At 39.6% G+C, this 18,197-nt stretch overlaps 1 protein-coding gene and 1 long non-coding RNA gene across 2 annotated transcripts; both read right to left on the bottom strand.

The window, feature by feature from the left end:
* Window positions 1-3,985: 3,985 nt before the first annotated feature.
* On the bottom strand, window positions 3,986-9,284 carry LOC114552749 (uncharacterized). The gene is made up of 3 exons (XR_003692219.1): window positions 9,230-9,284; window positions 4,633-4,665; window positions 3,986-4,064 (listed from the first exon to the last, which is right to left on the bottom strand). It is a non-coding gene; the product is annotated as an uncharacterized LOC114552749 (long non-coding RNA).
* Window positions 9,285-13,189: 3,905 nt separating this feature from the next.
* LOC114552939 (scavenger receptor cysteine-rich type 1 protein M130) lies at window positions 13,190-16,788 on the bottom strand. Its single transcript, XM_028574033.1, has 7 exons — window positions 16,665-16,788; window positions 16,445-16,579; window positions 15,709-16,026; window positions 15,321-15,620; window positions 14,317-14,649; window positions 14,065-14,150; window positions 13,190-13,953 (listed from the first exon to the last, which is right to left on the bottom strand). The coding sequence occupies exons 1-7, from the start codon at window positions 16,786-16,788 to the stop codon at window positions 13,906-13,908; spliced, it is 1,344 nt and encodes a 447-aa protein (XP_028429834.1). The 3' UTR covers window positions 13,190-13,905.
* Between the last annotated feature and the right edge of the window lie 1,409 nt (window positions 16,789-18,197).

Genomic DNA, 18,197 nt, shown 5'->3' with positions numbered 1-18,197 from the left:
CTGCCCAAGGCTGATAAAACGCGCTCTGTCTGATCAAGGCCTTATGTCGCTCAACCAGAACATCAAATGTCCAACGTATCAGGCCACTCATGAACCATACAGCTGTAGGTAACACATACACTGCTGCTGTATCAAAGTGCTGTGGACTGCTTAGGGAAAAGTTCAGGGTGGATGAGTGGGTCATAAAACACAGCGCTTTCATACTCGTATTGAACAGCCAAATATGATTAAGCTGACTTCATTCTGAGTCGGGTACATACAGCCGTAGTTCTCCATTGCTGGCTGAATAAGATAACTTACTCAATGCTGCCTTTTCCAGGGATGGGCGTATCAATCCTGTGGTATCAATAGATCGATATACTCACGCTACTCATTTGGCATTGATTTCCTTAAAAAAATATCGATATAAACTAAAAAATAATAATTGGGGGTGTATGCATCACTTTCAGCTGTTTTAGATTACTTACTTAAATTACTATGTGCCAGGACACCCCTGTACCTGGTGGCGTATTGAGCTGGCCCATGTCATGTGACAGGAGACGAACGAATGAGCGTCAACGTGCGACACAGCCGACAGCGACCAAGGGGGTAAGCTTCGCTTCAGAACTCGAGCCATCATGGCGTCATTTTGTTGCTAACTGGCCATCACCTCCTGTTAGCATTCCGCTGACCGCCATTTTTTTTTTACGTCACTTGACTGCGAATAACGTTACATCTGAAGCGTTTAAAGACTCTATTTGTCCGTTGTTTAGTTCCAAAGAAACACGACAATGTATAAAAGGCTCCATTACCTTGTACCTCACGTTATGGCTCCGTAGCAGACGTTTTTGTAAAAATAGGCTAACGATTGTGTCATAACCAAGTGACTTACTGTCGCATAGTAGAGGAATTACCGTATAGTACAGGAGAAGCTTGCAGGCAGTTTCGACTTACATGAGATGTTTAGGTTTAATTACTAATGTTAACTAGCATGTTAGTGATCAATAATTAGCCTGTGCCCATGTTATATCCTTACATACACCTACAGTCTCCGTATCTGTAAGATTGGGAATGATTGAGATTTCTCTTGGCACAGCTACCAGAAGACTTACAACTTTCAGACACGTTGCTCACGTCACATTCTCTCAGTTGGAGGCTGCGCAGTAAAGCTGGCCATCACCGGAAAAGTGCTTCTAATATCCTTCACTGGTCTCCGTCCAGAGCAACGGGGTTTATTGGTCCATTATATACTGTCTATGACAGCGACACAGCCAAGGCCAGCCCAGCACTACCAGATTGGGCTTTTTTTCTTTTTTTTGAGAAATAAGAAAAGTGAAAATTTTTATGTTTTTGTTCATATTTAATTTATTTCATTAATATTTATGTTATTTATTTTAATTTTAATTTAATTTAATTTAATTGACCATAATACATTTTGTATAAATGGTCTGTATTTGTCTTGTGATTTGTCTTAAATGTAATAATATTTTTACTGACAAAAATTGCCAATAAGAAATTAATGGTATCGGTATCGATATCGATGAAAATGCAAGAAAAAGTATCAGTAGCGTATCGAATCCTAAAAGTGTGGTATCGCCCATCCCTAGCCTTTTCATTTCCCATAAACCTTATGCATTGTTGCATGCATCTGCAACCATGTGGCACTGTCTGATGGAATGTAAAACTAAGCTCTTATTCTTGATGACATCTCCTGGATCTACTGTAGGTTGGATGGTACCTCATTTGGACGTGCTTTGAACAAAAGCATTTATGAAATGTAAATGCAAGCGAAAACACTGAGATTACAGTTATAGCTGAAGTATTGCCTGGTGTGGTGTTACCTGAACAGATGATCTCCAGGTTGTAAATGGAAGTGGAAGACTTTGTTAATATACACTCCCTAACTGCAGACTTGGATTGAAGACAAATTGATCTAATCCACCATATGTCTTTGTACTGGTTCCTCTTTTTCCACCCTGTTGATACAGCAGAGCCGCAGTCAAGATGTCTACACACTACATCTGCTGCCTTTAGATTCCAGGCAGAATGATCATCAGCATCCACATTACGCCACCCTCTCTCTTTCTTCATCTCCAGTTCACCGGCACAGCGACTGGATCCTCTCGCCAACTGGAAATTATCAGGCTCTGAGCAGACAAGAGTAATTGGTAAAAATAGATCATGCCACATTTATTAAAATAGGAACTCAAATCAAAGCTACAGCTCCTCTATTCTACCTGAGCAGGTGAGTCCAACAGCTTTGCCAGAAGAGCAGGTGTTTCTATCTGAGCTGTCACAGTCCAGCAGAGCAGACTCATGGCCTCTACACTGGAACTCTTTGGTCCACACTGGAGCCTCCATGTCTCCATAGAGCGCCCCCTGGAGGACTGAAGGAGCCCCACAGCCAAGCTCCCTGCAAACCACCTCTGCATCCTGCAGGTCAAAGTTCTCTTCACACACTGAGGACCACGACTGGGTAGACTGGTTAGACTTCACCTCCAGTCTGCCTGAACACAGACTAGTCCCATTCACCAGCCTGACAGAGTCTGAAGAAGAGAGTGTGTGAAGAGGACAGACAGACAGAGAAAGACAGAAAAACATACAGAGAATTGAAAGTATATATAAAGTATATGGGATGGCAAAATAACACTGACACATTACAATACAATGAAGATAAACAGCAATAAGACGGTGGGCACTCTGAGTTGAAGTTTTTTCAACTCAAGGCATTTAGGGCACTCCTGCAAAAATGGACGGCACGTAGAGCAGAAAAGTACAAGGAGCTCAGCAACATAAAAGCAGCGAGCAAAACATGTCACTCTCATTGAAAACAATTACAAATATCCACCCAAGGACGCTAAAACGTGCTCTCTGTCTGATCGGGCCTTATGTTGCCAAACCAGAAGTATTTGTACATATTGCTACAAAAAGTTAGTTTTTCCTATCTATTCCACGTTTTTTTGACTGTTTGCACCACATTACCTGCTGCTGTAAAGGAATGCTGTGGGCCGCGTATAGGGGAGGTCAGGGTGAATGTATGGGTCATAAATCAGCGCTTTTGAGTTTGGAGCGGAGTTCGCTTCCATTGGAAAACAAGATTTTCACACAGGAAATGCGTGTTCCTTGGGAGTGTTTTAATCCAAACCATGATCTTTTTCCTTAAATGGGGCGACTCTTCCGAGCTAGTTCAGGCATGCATCTCAATCTGCACTTTTGTATACACTGCCAATATCTCATGTAAACATAATCTGCAGAGAGTGATAAGGTCGGAGTCTGGACACCAAACACAAAATTCTGATATTATAGTAAAAATTTCAATCATGAGTCATTTTGGTACCTAAACTTAACTTTTCATTTTTTTGTCGTCTAAACTTAATTCTAATGTCTGCCAAAATGACCAGCAACTCGGGTGCCCTGTACCCTGCTCAAAGTCCCCTTTATCAGGTAAACTGAACTACCAACTACTGCTTATTTGACGGAGCTCTGTATCGGCTACCTACAACTTCCACCTGACATCACAGAGCTCAGTAGCAGGGTTTTATTACTACATGTGGCAAATTATTACATAATGCCAGTGTTATTACATAATGAAGTATAAATGCATTACATTTTGAAATGTTATTATATAAGTTATTACATAATGTGTTGTTACAGACCAGTTCAGTGACAGTCCCCTTCTGGTGGCTGATATAAGAGGAATATCTTGGAAGGTTTGAAGCCATGAGCCTCCAGCTACAAACCTACTTTTGAGCTTGCTTTGGAGTTTGTGTTTTTGTGTTACTGATTGTTGTTACCTGAGCAGATGATCTCCAAACTGGTAGAAACAGTCAGAGACCTTTTTGTTAAACATTTCTTCAATCTAGGTCCAGACTCAAGACAGGAAGGTGTGATGCTGCTAGAAGGGTTTGAAAGCATTTTTGATGAAGCTCGAATCACAGAGCCACAGTCCAGGTGTCTGCAAACTACGTCTGCTAACTTCAGGTCCCATTTATAGTCATTGACTTCTGCCCACTCTCCCTGGCGCTTCACCTGTAGCACACCAGAACAGCGGCTGGATCCTCCCAACAACCGGATATCATCAATATCTGAACACAGGTGAGAGAGTAATTAGTACAGAGAAATATGTCACACATTTCTTACATGAGACAGGTGTGTAGGAGAGGGACGAGTAGGTCAAAGGTTTAAAAGAAACTCCCACACACTGTCTAACTTGCAAAGATGGGGTCAGCCCTATATTCCACATTTCTAAGATTATTCTTAAAATTAGGCCCTATGTTAAGGTTAGGGTTACATTCCATTTGTAGTCCATTGCTACTGGATAATAATAATAATAGGTTGGGTGTAATTAATTGGCCACCAAATTGGGAGAAAAGAGGATAAAATCTGATACAAATTTATTGAAAAGGAAATGTGGAAACATAGGGCCTAATTTTCAGTGAAAGAAAAATCGTAGTAATGTGGGAAGATAGGCACGCTCCCACAAAGATAACTTTAATAACTGGTGACGTTTCAGTACTAAACCTAGATCTAAAACCTTTTTAAATGTATCTTTGCAAGTCAGACAGTGTGCAGGAGTTTATTTCCAACGAGAGAGTAATTAGTTAAATAATATCCTGTGTAATTCTTCATTTATATCTAGTTTCTCCGTTTTACCTTTTTCCTCTGTCTGGAAACCTGGGAGGAATCCTAAAAAAAAAACATAAATAAATAAAAAATGTGTTCTGCTCTGGACAGGTCAGGCAGAAAATTTACAGCAGAAACATCCTTTACAGTTTCTACAGTTATTATTCAAACAAGCCATTAAAACACAAACTGACGGTTTAAAATCTGCTCTCGCGATAATTACTACAGCCACTGGAGTTTTACGGCTAACAAGAAACCTAATTGTCTGTCGCTATGAGCTGCTTGCACAATCTGTATCACAATATGATCATTTTCTGGGTCAGTAGGGGTTTGTATACAGATCCTTAAAGTAGCAATGCTGCAAAAAATACTCCATTTTGTATTTGAAATATTTTTCTTGGATCTAAATATGAAGTTGTTAGCTATAACAACTTTATAAGATCATATGTCAGATGTGGTGTTCATATAATGCTCTAATACCCCAAGTAGACAAAAATTAAATGAATGCAAGATTATCTTAAACAAAAGATAATTTAGAAATAAGTTAAACTCTAGCCGATATCATTAAGGTGTAATTATAAAGTAAAGACGATTAAATATTTCCGAATTGCATTATGCCGGTTTTAAGATTTTGTTCCTGAATGAAATTTAAAAACAAAATTTTAAAAAGGTTGAAACATCTTTTGGGTACTTCTACCATCAGCCAGCTATTCTATAAATCAGCTGTAAGGAATAACACAGAGGTTAATAATAACAAATCAAAAGACTTCAACTTCTATTTCCCTAAACAACTATTTTATATAATTGTAATCAAATATATTGTAATTGTTGCAATTACTTCATAACATGATGTATAATTAGTTAACAACTAATGGCATAATTGAACATGTATTTAAATTGCTTTTATTTTGGTAAGAGTCAAAGTAGTTTTATTTTGAAGTCTCCAGAAAGGCACTTTGGGATGCACATGAGAGACCCACAACAAACAACAGCAAGCTAGCAGCAAGCACGGACTATTTATGCTCCTGTGAAAGTTTCACAATGGTAATAAAATAGACTTTAATCTAATGTCAGTGATTAAAGAAACCTCCGAAGACTTTTCCCTTCTTTGTAGCATGCCGCGAGGTATGTTTTGTATTTCTATATTTTAATTTGGTGAAGGGTTTATGTTTCGAGTAGGTCGCTAATAAACAGGGGCGTTTCTAGGACTTGAGTAGATTCAAGGCTTAGCCCGGACCCATTTAAATAAACTGAATGCAATGAAAAACATCGATTGGCTTGCCCAGCTTGTTAATAACCAGTGTATGCTCATTTTAGCTGCCCAGTTTGTAGATGTTATTTAGGTGGTACCAAAATTTGACCTTATGATAACTGGCCTGGCAACCCAAAGGCCAAGGTCTTGTTTCCAGATTTGTTTGGTGACTTATGATGCGGGGTGTCTGGGTCCTCCCCCAGAAAATTTTGAGCATTGAACTCTTCATTTCCTGCATTCTGGTGAATTTGTATGCACCTATTTATACCTTTTTCTGAATCAATTCATGCTGGAAATATCTTTATGTAAAGGGAAACAGATTAAAATCCAAATATAAAAACATAATGGAATATATTGCAGTAAGGCTGTCAGTTTATTCTCCTGTAGATCGGCTTTTCTAATTATGTCTGAGTCAGCACACATGTAACCTATAGGCATCATTTACTCTTTCCTCCTCTTTTGTATCTTTTGAATAATTATCCTCCTTAAATGTGCGTAGATCTAAGACCTTCTGACAGACACAGAGCCCCGTTTGAGACTCTGGTCTCTGAATGAGCGAACGTTTAGGGAAGTGGCTTTACGCTGCTCTACGTCAGAGGTGGAAAACCGAAACTATGGCAGAAATACACGGAACTCAAATGCCCACAGCAGAGCACGTCCATTATAAATAAACCTGAAGCTGCACAGACCACGGAAGGCACGCTGCTCATCTCTATTTTTACAGCGAGAGTGGACACTAAGCGACACACAGATCTGCTTCAGAGCTCGGTGTGTTTGAGTCTGAACCATATGCAGCATGTGCAAAGCCAAAGCACAATGACATAAGGCAACTTATGATTTCGGGGGTTTACATAGGCTATTGTCCGGTTTCATATTTGTCAGTCAACTTTTCTAAATACATCCGGGGCTACACTCAAAACATTCGGGGCTGAAGCCACGTCTGCTAATATGGTTATATATATATATATATATATATATATATATATATATATATATATATATATATATATATATATACTGTATGTATATATATATTTATATATGTATGTATATGTATATACATATATGTATGTATATATATATATATATATATATATATATATATATATATATATATATATATATATATATATGTGTGTGTGTGTGTTTTTGTTATACTGTGTGTTTAGTTTTCACGGTGGATTTAGAGAGAAGTTTTGAATAAACTAGTAACAAAAGGGACACTTGTGCCTGCGAGGGAATTATATATATACGCCTATATTATTTAGAATATTTTATCTGGGTCAACATTTAGTCTTTCTAGCTGTAATCACCAGGGGGCAGTACCAAACTAGTATTTGTGTGTGTCTGTGTTTTTGACTTAGGTTTCTATGGTAAAGGAGTCATCAGCACCTCACAGTCACAAAGCAGCGTCAGTGAAGAAAGGGTAACGCCTGCACACTTTCACCAAGCAACAAAAGTTTACTGACAACATTTCAATCCTATTTAGATCTGCATTACTTCAGACATGTTTGAAAAATTGGAAACTATTACTACACCCATATAAATATATACATTATGCTCCCACACAGACTGACAAGCTCTATGCTTCTAGGAAACCCTTTCCCACAAGTTACGTGGGTTCCATAATAACGCGTCCCTCCATGTTTTTGCAGCCTTTTTTTTTGTTGGGATTGCTTGTTTTTTGTTTTTTTTTGCACAGCTTTTGTCAGATAGTTGCACATTTTTATTGCGTTGATATTGCGGGAGACAGTGAATATTTAAATTTTTTGTGTGCATAATTCTTTAAAATAAAAGCAAACTTGTTTCCGGGAGAATCAAACTACTCTGGACTGACTGTTCCAAGTAGCCTTACCAAAATGCATCAGGATGGTGCAATTGCTGCTAGTCCCTCTATATAATATGAAAATGACTGCTGGATTTAAGACACAAAATAATAACTTACTATAGAATGGATCAGATTTAAATATATCTGATAGTGGCTGGATGATGTTCACATTGTTAGGTCTAAGGGCATTTTCTCAATTTGACATATTATTCATATTTGCATATAACCTGATCCCAATGTGTGTCATATCAACATTTACAGAACAAACTCAGCTGGAAGGTCTAAAGTTCACTTATTGAAATTCTTCAAATCTTTTGTAAAAGCGTGGCCAAACTGGCACCAATTATACACAGAGACAGATGACGAGTGTCTCAAGTTCTCGTCCCTGATTCCTAATTCGCTGTGTGAGCACAATAGCCGCTTTCCGACCGAAGGGATTTTTTGCAGTTCTAAGAACATAACATTCCTAGAACCCTTTTTTTCTCCTGTTCTGACTGGACCAATTTGGGGATTTTTAAGTTCCTCTGACCACAGTTCCTGTAGCTCTATCAGCTCCTACTTCAGGGCAGGGACTTTTCGCTGTTCCCTTTTCAGCATAAGAACCTAGGTCTATGAGGGTTGGGTTTCCGATACTTGACAGACCAACAACGGGACAATTTTCGCCATCTTATTCATCACTGAATTCACTTCTGACAATGTTTTAGGCGAGAAATTAACTGCTTAGATTTCAAATATAGGCAGTTTTGCGAAAATACATGCCGAATTGACAATTTGCTTCAAAGTTTTCGGAATTGAGATGCTTCATGAAGTGACGCCAGTGCCTGCCCCGGCCGCTAGCTCGTCGCTCGGCCAGTCCTGCTCAGAGACCCCGCTGTAAGCTGGAGGTCTCTCAGACTGGTTTCGTAAATAAGAGGCTTTTATTTCGCCGTTGACAGTTTGTTTAAGTATCACAACACATGTCCATCATAAGATTAATGGGAACCTGTTGTTAACTTCCTTTTGCCAACCTTGCTGGCTGGCTGTCTCTCACACACACACACACACACACACACACACGTCCACAGTGCAGCAGGCAGAGGCGGAGGAGAGAGTGATACCGTTTCTCTTTGGGAGACTTGTTTGAATGAGATTTAGTATTTAGTTCATACTTTTTTTGGTGTATTTGTTTTCTGATTTTAATGCTATAAAGACCTTTGCCGTGCTTGCATCACTCCCTTACCCCTCCTATAGTCCCTATGGCCACTTGGCCAGTGCGAATGCAAATGGAAAAAACGGTTTTGAATAAACGTCCTTAGAGGGTTAATTTCCCATCCTGGCCTACGACACACATTCACATTCACTCACGGTTTGATAAAGTAGTCTACTACTTATTGGCCTTTAACTTTGTATTGCACGTACGATAACAAGCAGAGCTGTCCTCAACTCAAACATCCAGAAACAATTGACAATTAATCAAAGTATATAGAAAAAGCACATAAAAAACAACAACAAACCAGACTTGTGTTGTGTGTGCAGCTGTACTGTAATTAAACAGGTTGAAGTCCTACCTGAGCTCCAGAGCAACATGAACAGCACCAGTACACGAGCCATGTCCAGTTGGTGTGTCGCCTGCCACTCTATCGTCTTCACGTACTGTCTGTTGAACTTATATGTGTCTTTCAGCTCCCCTTTGGATGTGCAGTTTCCTCTCTTAGTTCCTCATCAGGTTTTGTGTGGGTTCTCAGTTTCAACATTTCTCCAAATGTTTTAACTTCTTTCAGGGAGAATCAAACTACTCTGGACTGATTGTTCCAAGTAGCCTTACCAGAAAGGATCAGGATGTTGCAAATGCTGGTAGTCCCTCTATATAATATGAAAATGGCTGGGGGATTCAAGACACAAAATAATAACTTACTATCGAATGAATCAGATTTAAATGTATCTGTTAGTGGCTGGATGATGTTCACATTATTAGGTCTAAGGGCATTTTCTCGATTTGACATATTATTCGTATTTGCATATAACCTGATCCCCATGTGTGTCATATCATTATTTTCATGTGGTCAAATGGGCACCAATTATACACAGAGACAGATGACGAGTGTCTCAAGTTCTCTTCCCTGATTCCTAATTCGTTGTGTGAGCACAATGATCTCACAATTTAAAAAAAGGACACAGAAGTGGAGATTCTTCCTATTCCAACAATATCTAAACCACATTCTGTGCAATATTATCACTGAAATATTAAAGCTTTAGTGTGTAACTTTTTGTTATTAATGAACGTCCGTTTCATTAACATACCCAGAACATTTTACCTGTAGAAATACATTTTTTAAAGATGCAGTACAACCCATAAACTTTTGGATTTGACAAAAAGTGATCTCAGCTCCTACCTTGTTTTTGAAAGGCTGTTTCGGCCTCAACATATCTTAATTTAATGATTGAGGGGTTATATCTGACAGATCATAGCCCACTCAGAACTTTACTTTTTCTGTTGAAATACCTTTTTAAAGGGCCAATACATCCAGAAACACATTGTTTTCATGTAAGTTGTGGAAGTGTATAAACACGCTCCCACTGACAGCAATCAGTTTTTAGTAGGTAATCACTTTTTGGCACGTCACCGGCAAAAGTGTGAAGCCTGAAGGGGAAAATATTCAAGCCCCATTTAAAAGAGTGATGTGTATTGTTTTTCTGCTTTAAATACGGTTTAGTATCTTTCCATTGGTTGCCAGTTTCTGATGCAATGCATTTTAAAATCCTACTCATTACTTACAAGGCTTTGCAGGTCCAGAGTACATGAGTCAACTTTTAGACATTCTAAAAGACAGAAGGAAATGTTTGTGGCAAGAGATAATTCGGACTTAGGACCATTTATCAGTTTCTTATCCCAGTTTGTCATCCTCTTCTCTGATCAACAGTCTCAGCAGTAAAGCCTCCTTATCTTTTGAATATTAAACACTCAGCTCCTGACTTGAACGCTACTCCATTTGTTTGTTAACGGTGCATGACAGCTTCAATTACAATAAATATAAAAATGTGAGATAAATGTGACCATAATGGCTACTTTGTAAAGTGGAATAAATATATCAAATCCTATATAGAAACAGATCAAACTGCTCCTGCAGAATCCTCCATTTCTCCACTGTCCATTCATGTGTTCAACACGTTTTAAACTCTTATTTTCTCCAGAATATGGTTACACCATCCACATGTATAAACCTGTCTCAATTTAACATATATCTGAGATACTGCTGCAGTGATTAAGGTTATGTTGAGTACACAAGGACGTAACTTTGGGTTCAACATTGGCGGGGACAAATAATAATGGGGGTGTCTGGGTCGTCCCCCAGGGAATTTAGAGCATCAAATGCTTCATTTCCTGCATTCTGGTGAATCTTTCTTCAACAATTTGTGCCTTTTCTGCATCAAGTTATGGTACAAATGTCTTTATTTATGTAAATAGTATTATTATTGATTAATGAATCTTCTGTATTGTTAAAAACCTAAAGATTCTAAACATTGCACATGTTTCGGGATGTTTTATTTTAGAAATTATGCACATCTTGACAAATATTTGCTTACCACAGCATTAAAACTCTTTAACTTCATAACCCCGGCCAGTTCTGATTATTGGTGGGGTTGTAACCCCCCCCCATACCCCGTAAAGTATGTCGAGGACAATGTCTTAGCAACTGAGTTCATTACAAATGATTTCATTCAGCAGGTTGATGAAATATGAAAACTGCAGGAGCTGCTATTTGTAGGACTGTTGACATCTGTGTTTGTCTGCAAAATGCATTAAGTACAGTAAGAATCAAAGAGCAGCTCTGAAAACACACAGACGTCCTGTTATTTATGGTACTTTAGTAAAGGTTGTATTGTACATGTAAAAAAAATAAAGGTGAATATCAAAAGTAAATAGTAACAAGTCATAAAATCAATCAATAAAACAAAGCAGTGACTTTTTCATTAGTTATTGCTACTTATTTAAGAGTTTATTAAACTAAATATCAGCATGAGTGATAAAACCAAACAAAAAAGTGAGAATAATTGTGTTTACATATATTTTTTAACTGTTCAACGACTCACTAGTAATCAAATATTATTCATTTGGTATTCTGTATATCGTCGCTGCCAGGCAGAAACCCTGTATCTCATATTTTTATAAAGCGATCTGTCCCCCTTTACGTCTGTCTGTCTGTCTGTCTGTCTGTGGGTTTTTACAAATATTTGTCATGGTTCTATGTTTCTGTATATGTTCTGTTTCCTGTTTTATTTTGAAATATCTCGTTTTCTGTCTTGTCTGGTCTAGTTTTACTTCCTGTCTTGTGTTTTCCCCGCCCTTGTGATTGTCTTATGTTTCACCTGTTGTTTCATCTGTTTCCCAGCCTTTGTGTCGCCTACCTCTAATTACCTCCTGTAGTCTCTGCCTTTCTCTTGTCTGTTGTCAGGTCATTGTATTTGTTTGGAGTGTCTGTGTGTCATCTACCCTGTTTGTCTCGGTGTTCCTGACATTTTGCCTGTTCCTGTTTTTGTTGTATTTTGCCTGCTGTTCCAGGACACCTTTTGTTTTTTGGGATTTCATTGAAATAAATCCTTGAGCTTACTTGTGTGTCTGCCAGCTTGCACTTCGGTCCTACATCCCCTGAAACTCCTGACAATATTTAAACAGTGATGATATAGTTTCATCTGACTTTTTTCAAAGGTTCAACAAAATGTCTTCAAATTAGCATTTTTTTTTTTCATTTCCTGAAAAGCAACAGTTTTGGACATACAAGGTTTTCGCCCGACAGTGACAATATGTAAGAGAGCCTTTAATTAGTCATGTTGTCATATGCACATCAATTACAGAAAATCAATCATTGAAATGAAATTCTTAGATCTCGGGCTCCCTCCAACAACGCTCATTAAATGTGTTTAAAAAGAGAATCATTAAAGAAAAGAGAATCCAAAACTTTAAATTGTGCAAAGTTAAAATATGAAGCTGAGTATAATGTGTAAAATATCAAAAAAGAAATGTATATTAGTGGTTGACAGGTATTACAAACAAATCATATAACTTTTGTCTTTGAAGAAAGAAAACATTAAAATACAGCATTTATCTCTGATCAGGTTCAGCAGAACCACGTAGGTCTGGTCCGGGTTTGGGTTAGTTTAAGGTCCGTGCAGAAATCTAGCGGTTACACATGGGGGGTGTAAAGATTACCAACATCTTTGATTCACTGATGCATTAACAGTTTTCTCTGCTGTTATACCCAAACCCGTATATGATAATAATAATAATTATGGTAAATTGCATATTACTTTTATTGTAAAAGGTCACATTTTCTTGAGGGACGACCCATGAACACCCCCCCCTCCCCCGCTAAATACGTGCACCTAAGTCTTCCACCAACCTGGGAAAAAAAACTTTTTAACATCTGGCTTGAACCACTTCCCAACATGTTTAAAAAAACATAACATTTTGAAGACTTAAAATGATGAACAATTATTTCAAGCAGCACATTAACAATTACATCATCAGCTTTCTTAACTTTATCACCACTACTCACATCTTGTTTTCATCATGTAAAAAAGAATATAGTTAAACATATACACTCGTCTGATGTGACCGTACATGTTTATCATGAATAAGGCAAGCTAACGGCTAACGGCTAACATACTACAGCTTTTCTTTGACTGGCTCTGCAGATTATATAATACAACAAAATGTCACATTTTCCTCCCTACATCATCTTTATAATCAGTTACAAAAGCAACTTTAATATTCTTTGGTGTCTCTTTCCACCTAAAAAGCGACCAGGAAAGGGAGGGATTGTGTCTAATGAGCCACTGCTTTTATTTTGAAACTGAATGAATGTAAAGTATATGTGTTATTATGTTAAATTGCATATTTCTTTTATTGTAAAAAAGATCACATTTTCTTGAGGGACGACTCATAAACCCCCCAAATACGTGCACCTAAGTCTTTCTCCAACCTGGAGAAAAAATGGTTTAGACCTTTTTAATATCTGGCTAAATGCATCTTAAACCACTTCCCAACGTGTTTAAAAAAACATTAAATTAGTCACTTACAAACTTTTTTTAGCAGGTGGAAAAGTTACTCTTTTTACTTTGAGTGTGCAAATAACCTCTGTCTAATATCTTTGACTGTTTTTTTCATCAGATTTTTTAAGGAGCACCTTGGAGATGCTTCTCTTTCCCTCCGGCCTTCAGACCTGGAAGCCACGAGAACACGATCCTAAATCTCACTGTTCTTCACTCGTCTCAGCTTCTGTTTTCTGCTGGCCTGGAAACACACAACAGCAAATATGGGTTGTTATTGGTCTCTTCTAACTAAATATTTAATGCTAAATACTCAATTAAACCCAATCTTCCTCTGAATAAAGATGTGCAGTACCTTCGAGGTGACGCAGAGGGCAGTGATGAGTGACATCATACCCAGCAGGAGGACAACAAGTCTGATGATCAACTCGGTTAGAGAAGCTGAAACAAATTTAAAATCATCACTGTCTGATCATTTTAATCAAAGGTAAAGCTGCCGAGTTTGTCACACATATTTGACCTGAATGAGACAAACTTTGACTGTAAATTGTGTTAAGAAAGTCAGTGTGACATTTCCCTGTTTGACTCAGATTGTCTGTGAAGTTACCTGCGAGAGTGAGATGGAGCAGCCGGCTCTCAGAAGAGAAGTTATGGGAGAAAACGTAGAGGTGATAAACACAGCGGTACTCCCCTCGGTGGGTGGAGCCTGCAGCAGAGAACAGGAAGTGGGCCGTGTGATTGACAGCTGGCAGGGTGTAGGTCTTCTGTTCTGGGTCGGAGGTGTTGAAGATGAGCTGGAAGGAGCCTCCTGGGTACTGTGGCAGGATGGAGCAGCTGATGGTGAAGTCGGAGCCCATGAGCACTCGCAACCCCTGCTGCGTGGCCTCAGAAACCCCGTCAATGTGGGTAGAGAAGGAGATGTTTGGCTGAGCCAGCAAATCTGTGGACACAGTGGATGGAAAATGAAGACCACATATCAATTATATATAATTCTACCATCATCATCTTTATTTGTTTTGTTGAAGTGATAAACACTGAGCAAAGTAAAACGTGTTTCATCCAGGGGCGGATGTTGTAAACATTCAGGGATCAGCTCTAACCTAAGGGCCGTAAATGGAGCATACCCCAGGACCCCCGCCCCCCCCGGTCCTGGGGTATGCTCCATTTACGGCTGCTATATACACTATTTTTTAAAACTCTGTAAATCATTTGAGAAAAATCATGAAAGTTGCCAGGTCGGGGTTGATGGGTGGGTCATAAAACACAGCGCTTTCATATGCGTATTGAACACCAAAATCTGATTCAGCTGACTTAATTCTGAGTCTGGTACATACAGCCGTAGTTCTCTATTGCTGGCTGAATAAGATAACTTCCTCAATGCTGCCTTTTTATTTCCCATAAATCTATGCATTGCTGCATGCACCTGCAACCATTTGGCACTGTCAGATGGAATGTAAAACTAAGCTCTTATTGTTGATGACTTCTCCTAGAACTACTGTAGCTTGGATGGTACCTCGACGTGCTTTGAACAAAAGCATCTGTGAAATGTAAATGCAAGCGAAAAGACTGAGATTACAGTTATAGCTGAAGTACTGCCTGGTGTGGTGTTACCTGAGCAGATGATCTCCAGGTTGGAATGGGAAGTGTAAGACTTTGTTAATATACACTCTGCAACTGCAGACTTGGATTGAAGACAAGTTGATCTAATCCTCCATATTTCTGTGTTGAAATCCATCTTATTCCTCCCTGTTGAAACAGCAGAGCCGCAGTCAAGATGTCTACACACATCTGCTGCCGTTACATTCCAGGCAGAATCTTCAACATCCACTTTATGCCACTTTCCTTCTTTCTTTATCTCCAGTCCACCGGCACAGCGACTGGATCCTCTTACCAACCGTAAATTATCGGACTCTGAGCAAACAAGAGTAATTGGTAAAAATAGATCATGCCACATTTATCAAAATAGAAACTCAAATCAAAGCTACAGATCTTCTCCTACCTGAGCAGGTGAGTCCAACAGCTTTGCCAGAAGAGCAGGTGTTTCTATCTGAGCTGTCACAGTCCAGCAGAGCAGACTCATGGCCTCTACACTGGAACTCTTTGGTCCACACTGGAGCCTCCATGTCTCCATAGAGCGCCCCCTGGAGGACTGAAGGAGCCCCACAGCCAAGCTCCCTGCAGACCACCTCTGCATCCTGCAGGTCAAAGTCATCTTCACACACTGAGGACCACGACTGGTTAGACTGGTTAGACTGGTTAGACTTCACCTCCAGTCTGCCTGAACACAGACTAGTCCCATTCACCAGCCTGACAGAGTCTGAAGAAGAGAGAGAGACAGACAAAGAAAGAAAGACAGAAACGTATGCAGACAGAGAATTGAAAGTGTATAAAAGTATGGCATTGCAAAATAACACTAACACCTAACAATACAATAGCGCTGGCAGTTGCATGTTTTTGTTATTCTTGCTAGGCAACCACCAAATCTCTGGCTTTGGGCACTTTTTCTCTCTGAGAAAAGACTGAGATTACAGTTATAGCTGAAGTACTGCCTGGTGTGGTGTTACCTGAGCAGATGATCTCTAGGTTGGAAAGGGAAAGGGAATACTTTGTTGATATACACTCCCTAACTGCAGACTTGGATTGAAGACAAGTTGATCTAATCATCCATGTATCTGTGTAGTATCCCCTGTTTTTCCACCCTGTTGAAACAGCAGAGCCGCAGTCAAGATGTCTACACAGTACATCTGCTGCCTTTAGATTCCAGGCAGAAGGATCATCAACATCCACTTTATGCCGCTCTCCATCGTTCTTCATCTCCAGTTCACCGGAACAGCGACTGGATCCTCTCGCCAACTGGAAATTATCGGGCTCTGAGCAGAAAAGAGTAATTGGTAAAAATAGATCATGCTACATTTATCAAAATAGAAACTCAAATCAAAGCTACAGCTCTTCTACCTGAGCAGGTGAGTCCAACAGCTTTGCCAGAAGAGCAGGTGTTTGTATCTGAACTGTCACAGTCTAGCAGAGCAGACTCATGGCCTCTACACTGGAACTCTTTGGTCCACACTGGAGCCTCCATGTCTCCATAGAGCGCCCCCTGGAGGACTGAAGGAGCCCCACAGCCAAGCTCCCTGCAGACCACCTCTGCATCCTGCAGGTCAAAGTCATCTTCACACACTGAGGACCACGACTGGTTAGACTGGTTAGACTGGTTAGACTTCACCTCCAGTCTGCCTGAACACAGACTAGTCCCATTCACCAGCCTGACAGAGTCTGAAGAAGAGAGAGAGACGGACAGAGAAAGACAGAAAAACATGCAGACAGAGAATTGAAAGTGTATAAAATTATATGGCATGGCAAAATAACAATACAATGAAGACTAACAGCAATAAAACGGTGGGCACTCTAAGTAGAAGTTTTTTCAATTTTATTTTTTATATTTAAGCTGGTCATCAGTGGCACTGCAAACCCCACCACCACCCCAGCATCCACCTGCAGGCTACGGCCAGAGGAAAGCTACTTTATCATCACTCCCCAATATCTCATGTAAACCCAATCTTCGAGGAGTGATGAGGTCCGGACACTAAACACAATATTCTGCTGTATGCTCTATAATCAACATTTCAATCATGAGTTGTCCGACTGAGTTATTTTGGTGCCTAAACCTAACTGTCGTTGCCGCATGATGTCGACTTTTTGTCGTCTAAACTTAATTCTAATGTCCGCCAAAATGACCAGCAACTCGGGTGCCCTGTACCCGGCTCAAAGTCCCTTTTATCAGGTAAACTGAACTACCAACTACTGCTTATTTGACGGAGCTCTGTATCGGCTACCTACATCTTCCACCTGGTGTCACAGAGCTCTGTAGCAGGATTTCATTACTTAATGTGGCAAATTATTACATAATGTGAGTGTTATTACATAATGAAGTATACGTGCATTACATTTTGAAATTGTATTACATAATGCGTTACAGGCGAGTTCAGTGACAGTCCCCTTCTGGTGGCTGATGGAGGAATATCATGGAAGGTTTGAAGCCATGAGCCTCCAGCAACAAACCTACTTTTGAGCTTGCTTTGGAGTTTGTGTTTTTGTGTTACTGGTTGTTGTTACCTGAGCAGATGATCTCCAAACTGGTAGCCTCAAGCATAGACCTTTTTGTTAAACATTTCTTCAGTCTAGGTCCAGACTCAAGACAGGAAGGTGTGATTCTGCTAGAAGGGTTTGAGTATGAACGTCTTTTTGATGAAGCTCGAACCACAGAGCCACAGTCCAGATGTCTGCAAACTACGTCTGGTAACTTCAGGTCCCATTCACGGTCATCCACTTCTGCCCACTCTCCCTGGCGCTTCACCTGTAGCACACCAGAACAGCGGCTGGATCCTCCCAACAACCGGATCTCATCAATATCTGAACACAGGTGAGAGAGTAATTAGTACAGAGAAATATTTCACACATCTATTACATGAGACAGGTGTGTAGGAGAGG

This window comes from Perca flavescens, chromosome 3 (genome assembly GCF_004354835.1).
Source record: "Perca flavescens isolate YP-PL-M2 chromosome 3, PFLA_1.0, whole genome shotgun sequence".
Classification (NCBI taxonomy): Eukaryota; Metazoa; Chordata; class Actinopteri; order Perciformes; family Percidae; genus Perca; species Perca flavescens.
This window is presented reverse-complemented; position numbering and strand designations above follow the sequence as displayed.

What these genes read in the sequence shown, in the direction of transcription:
- LOC114552939 (XM_028574033.1), bottom strand. Translation starts at nt 16,788, where the DNA reads ATGGAGGCTCCAGTGTGGACCAAAGAGTTCCAGTGTAGAGGCCATGAG. An exon ending in TGTTGGACTCACCTGCTCAG is followed by an intron (nt 16,580 to 16,664) that starts GTAGAAGAGCTG and finishes TTTTCTGCTCAG; the next exon opens with AGCCCGATAATTTCCAGTTG. An exon ending in TGTTGGACTCACCTGCTCAG is followed by an intron (nt 15,621 to 15,708) that starts GTAGGAGAAGAT and finishes TTGTTTGCTCAG; the next exon opens with AGTCCGATAATTTACGGTTG.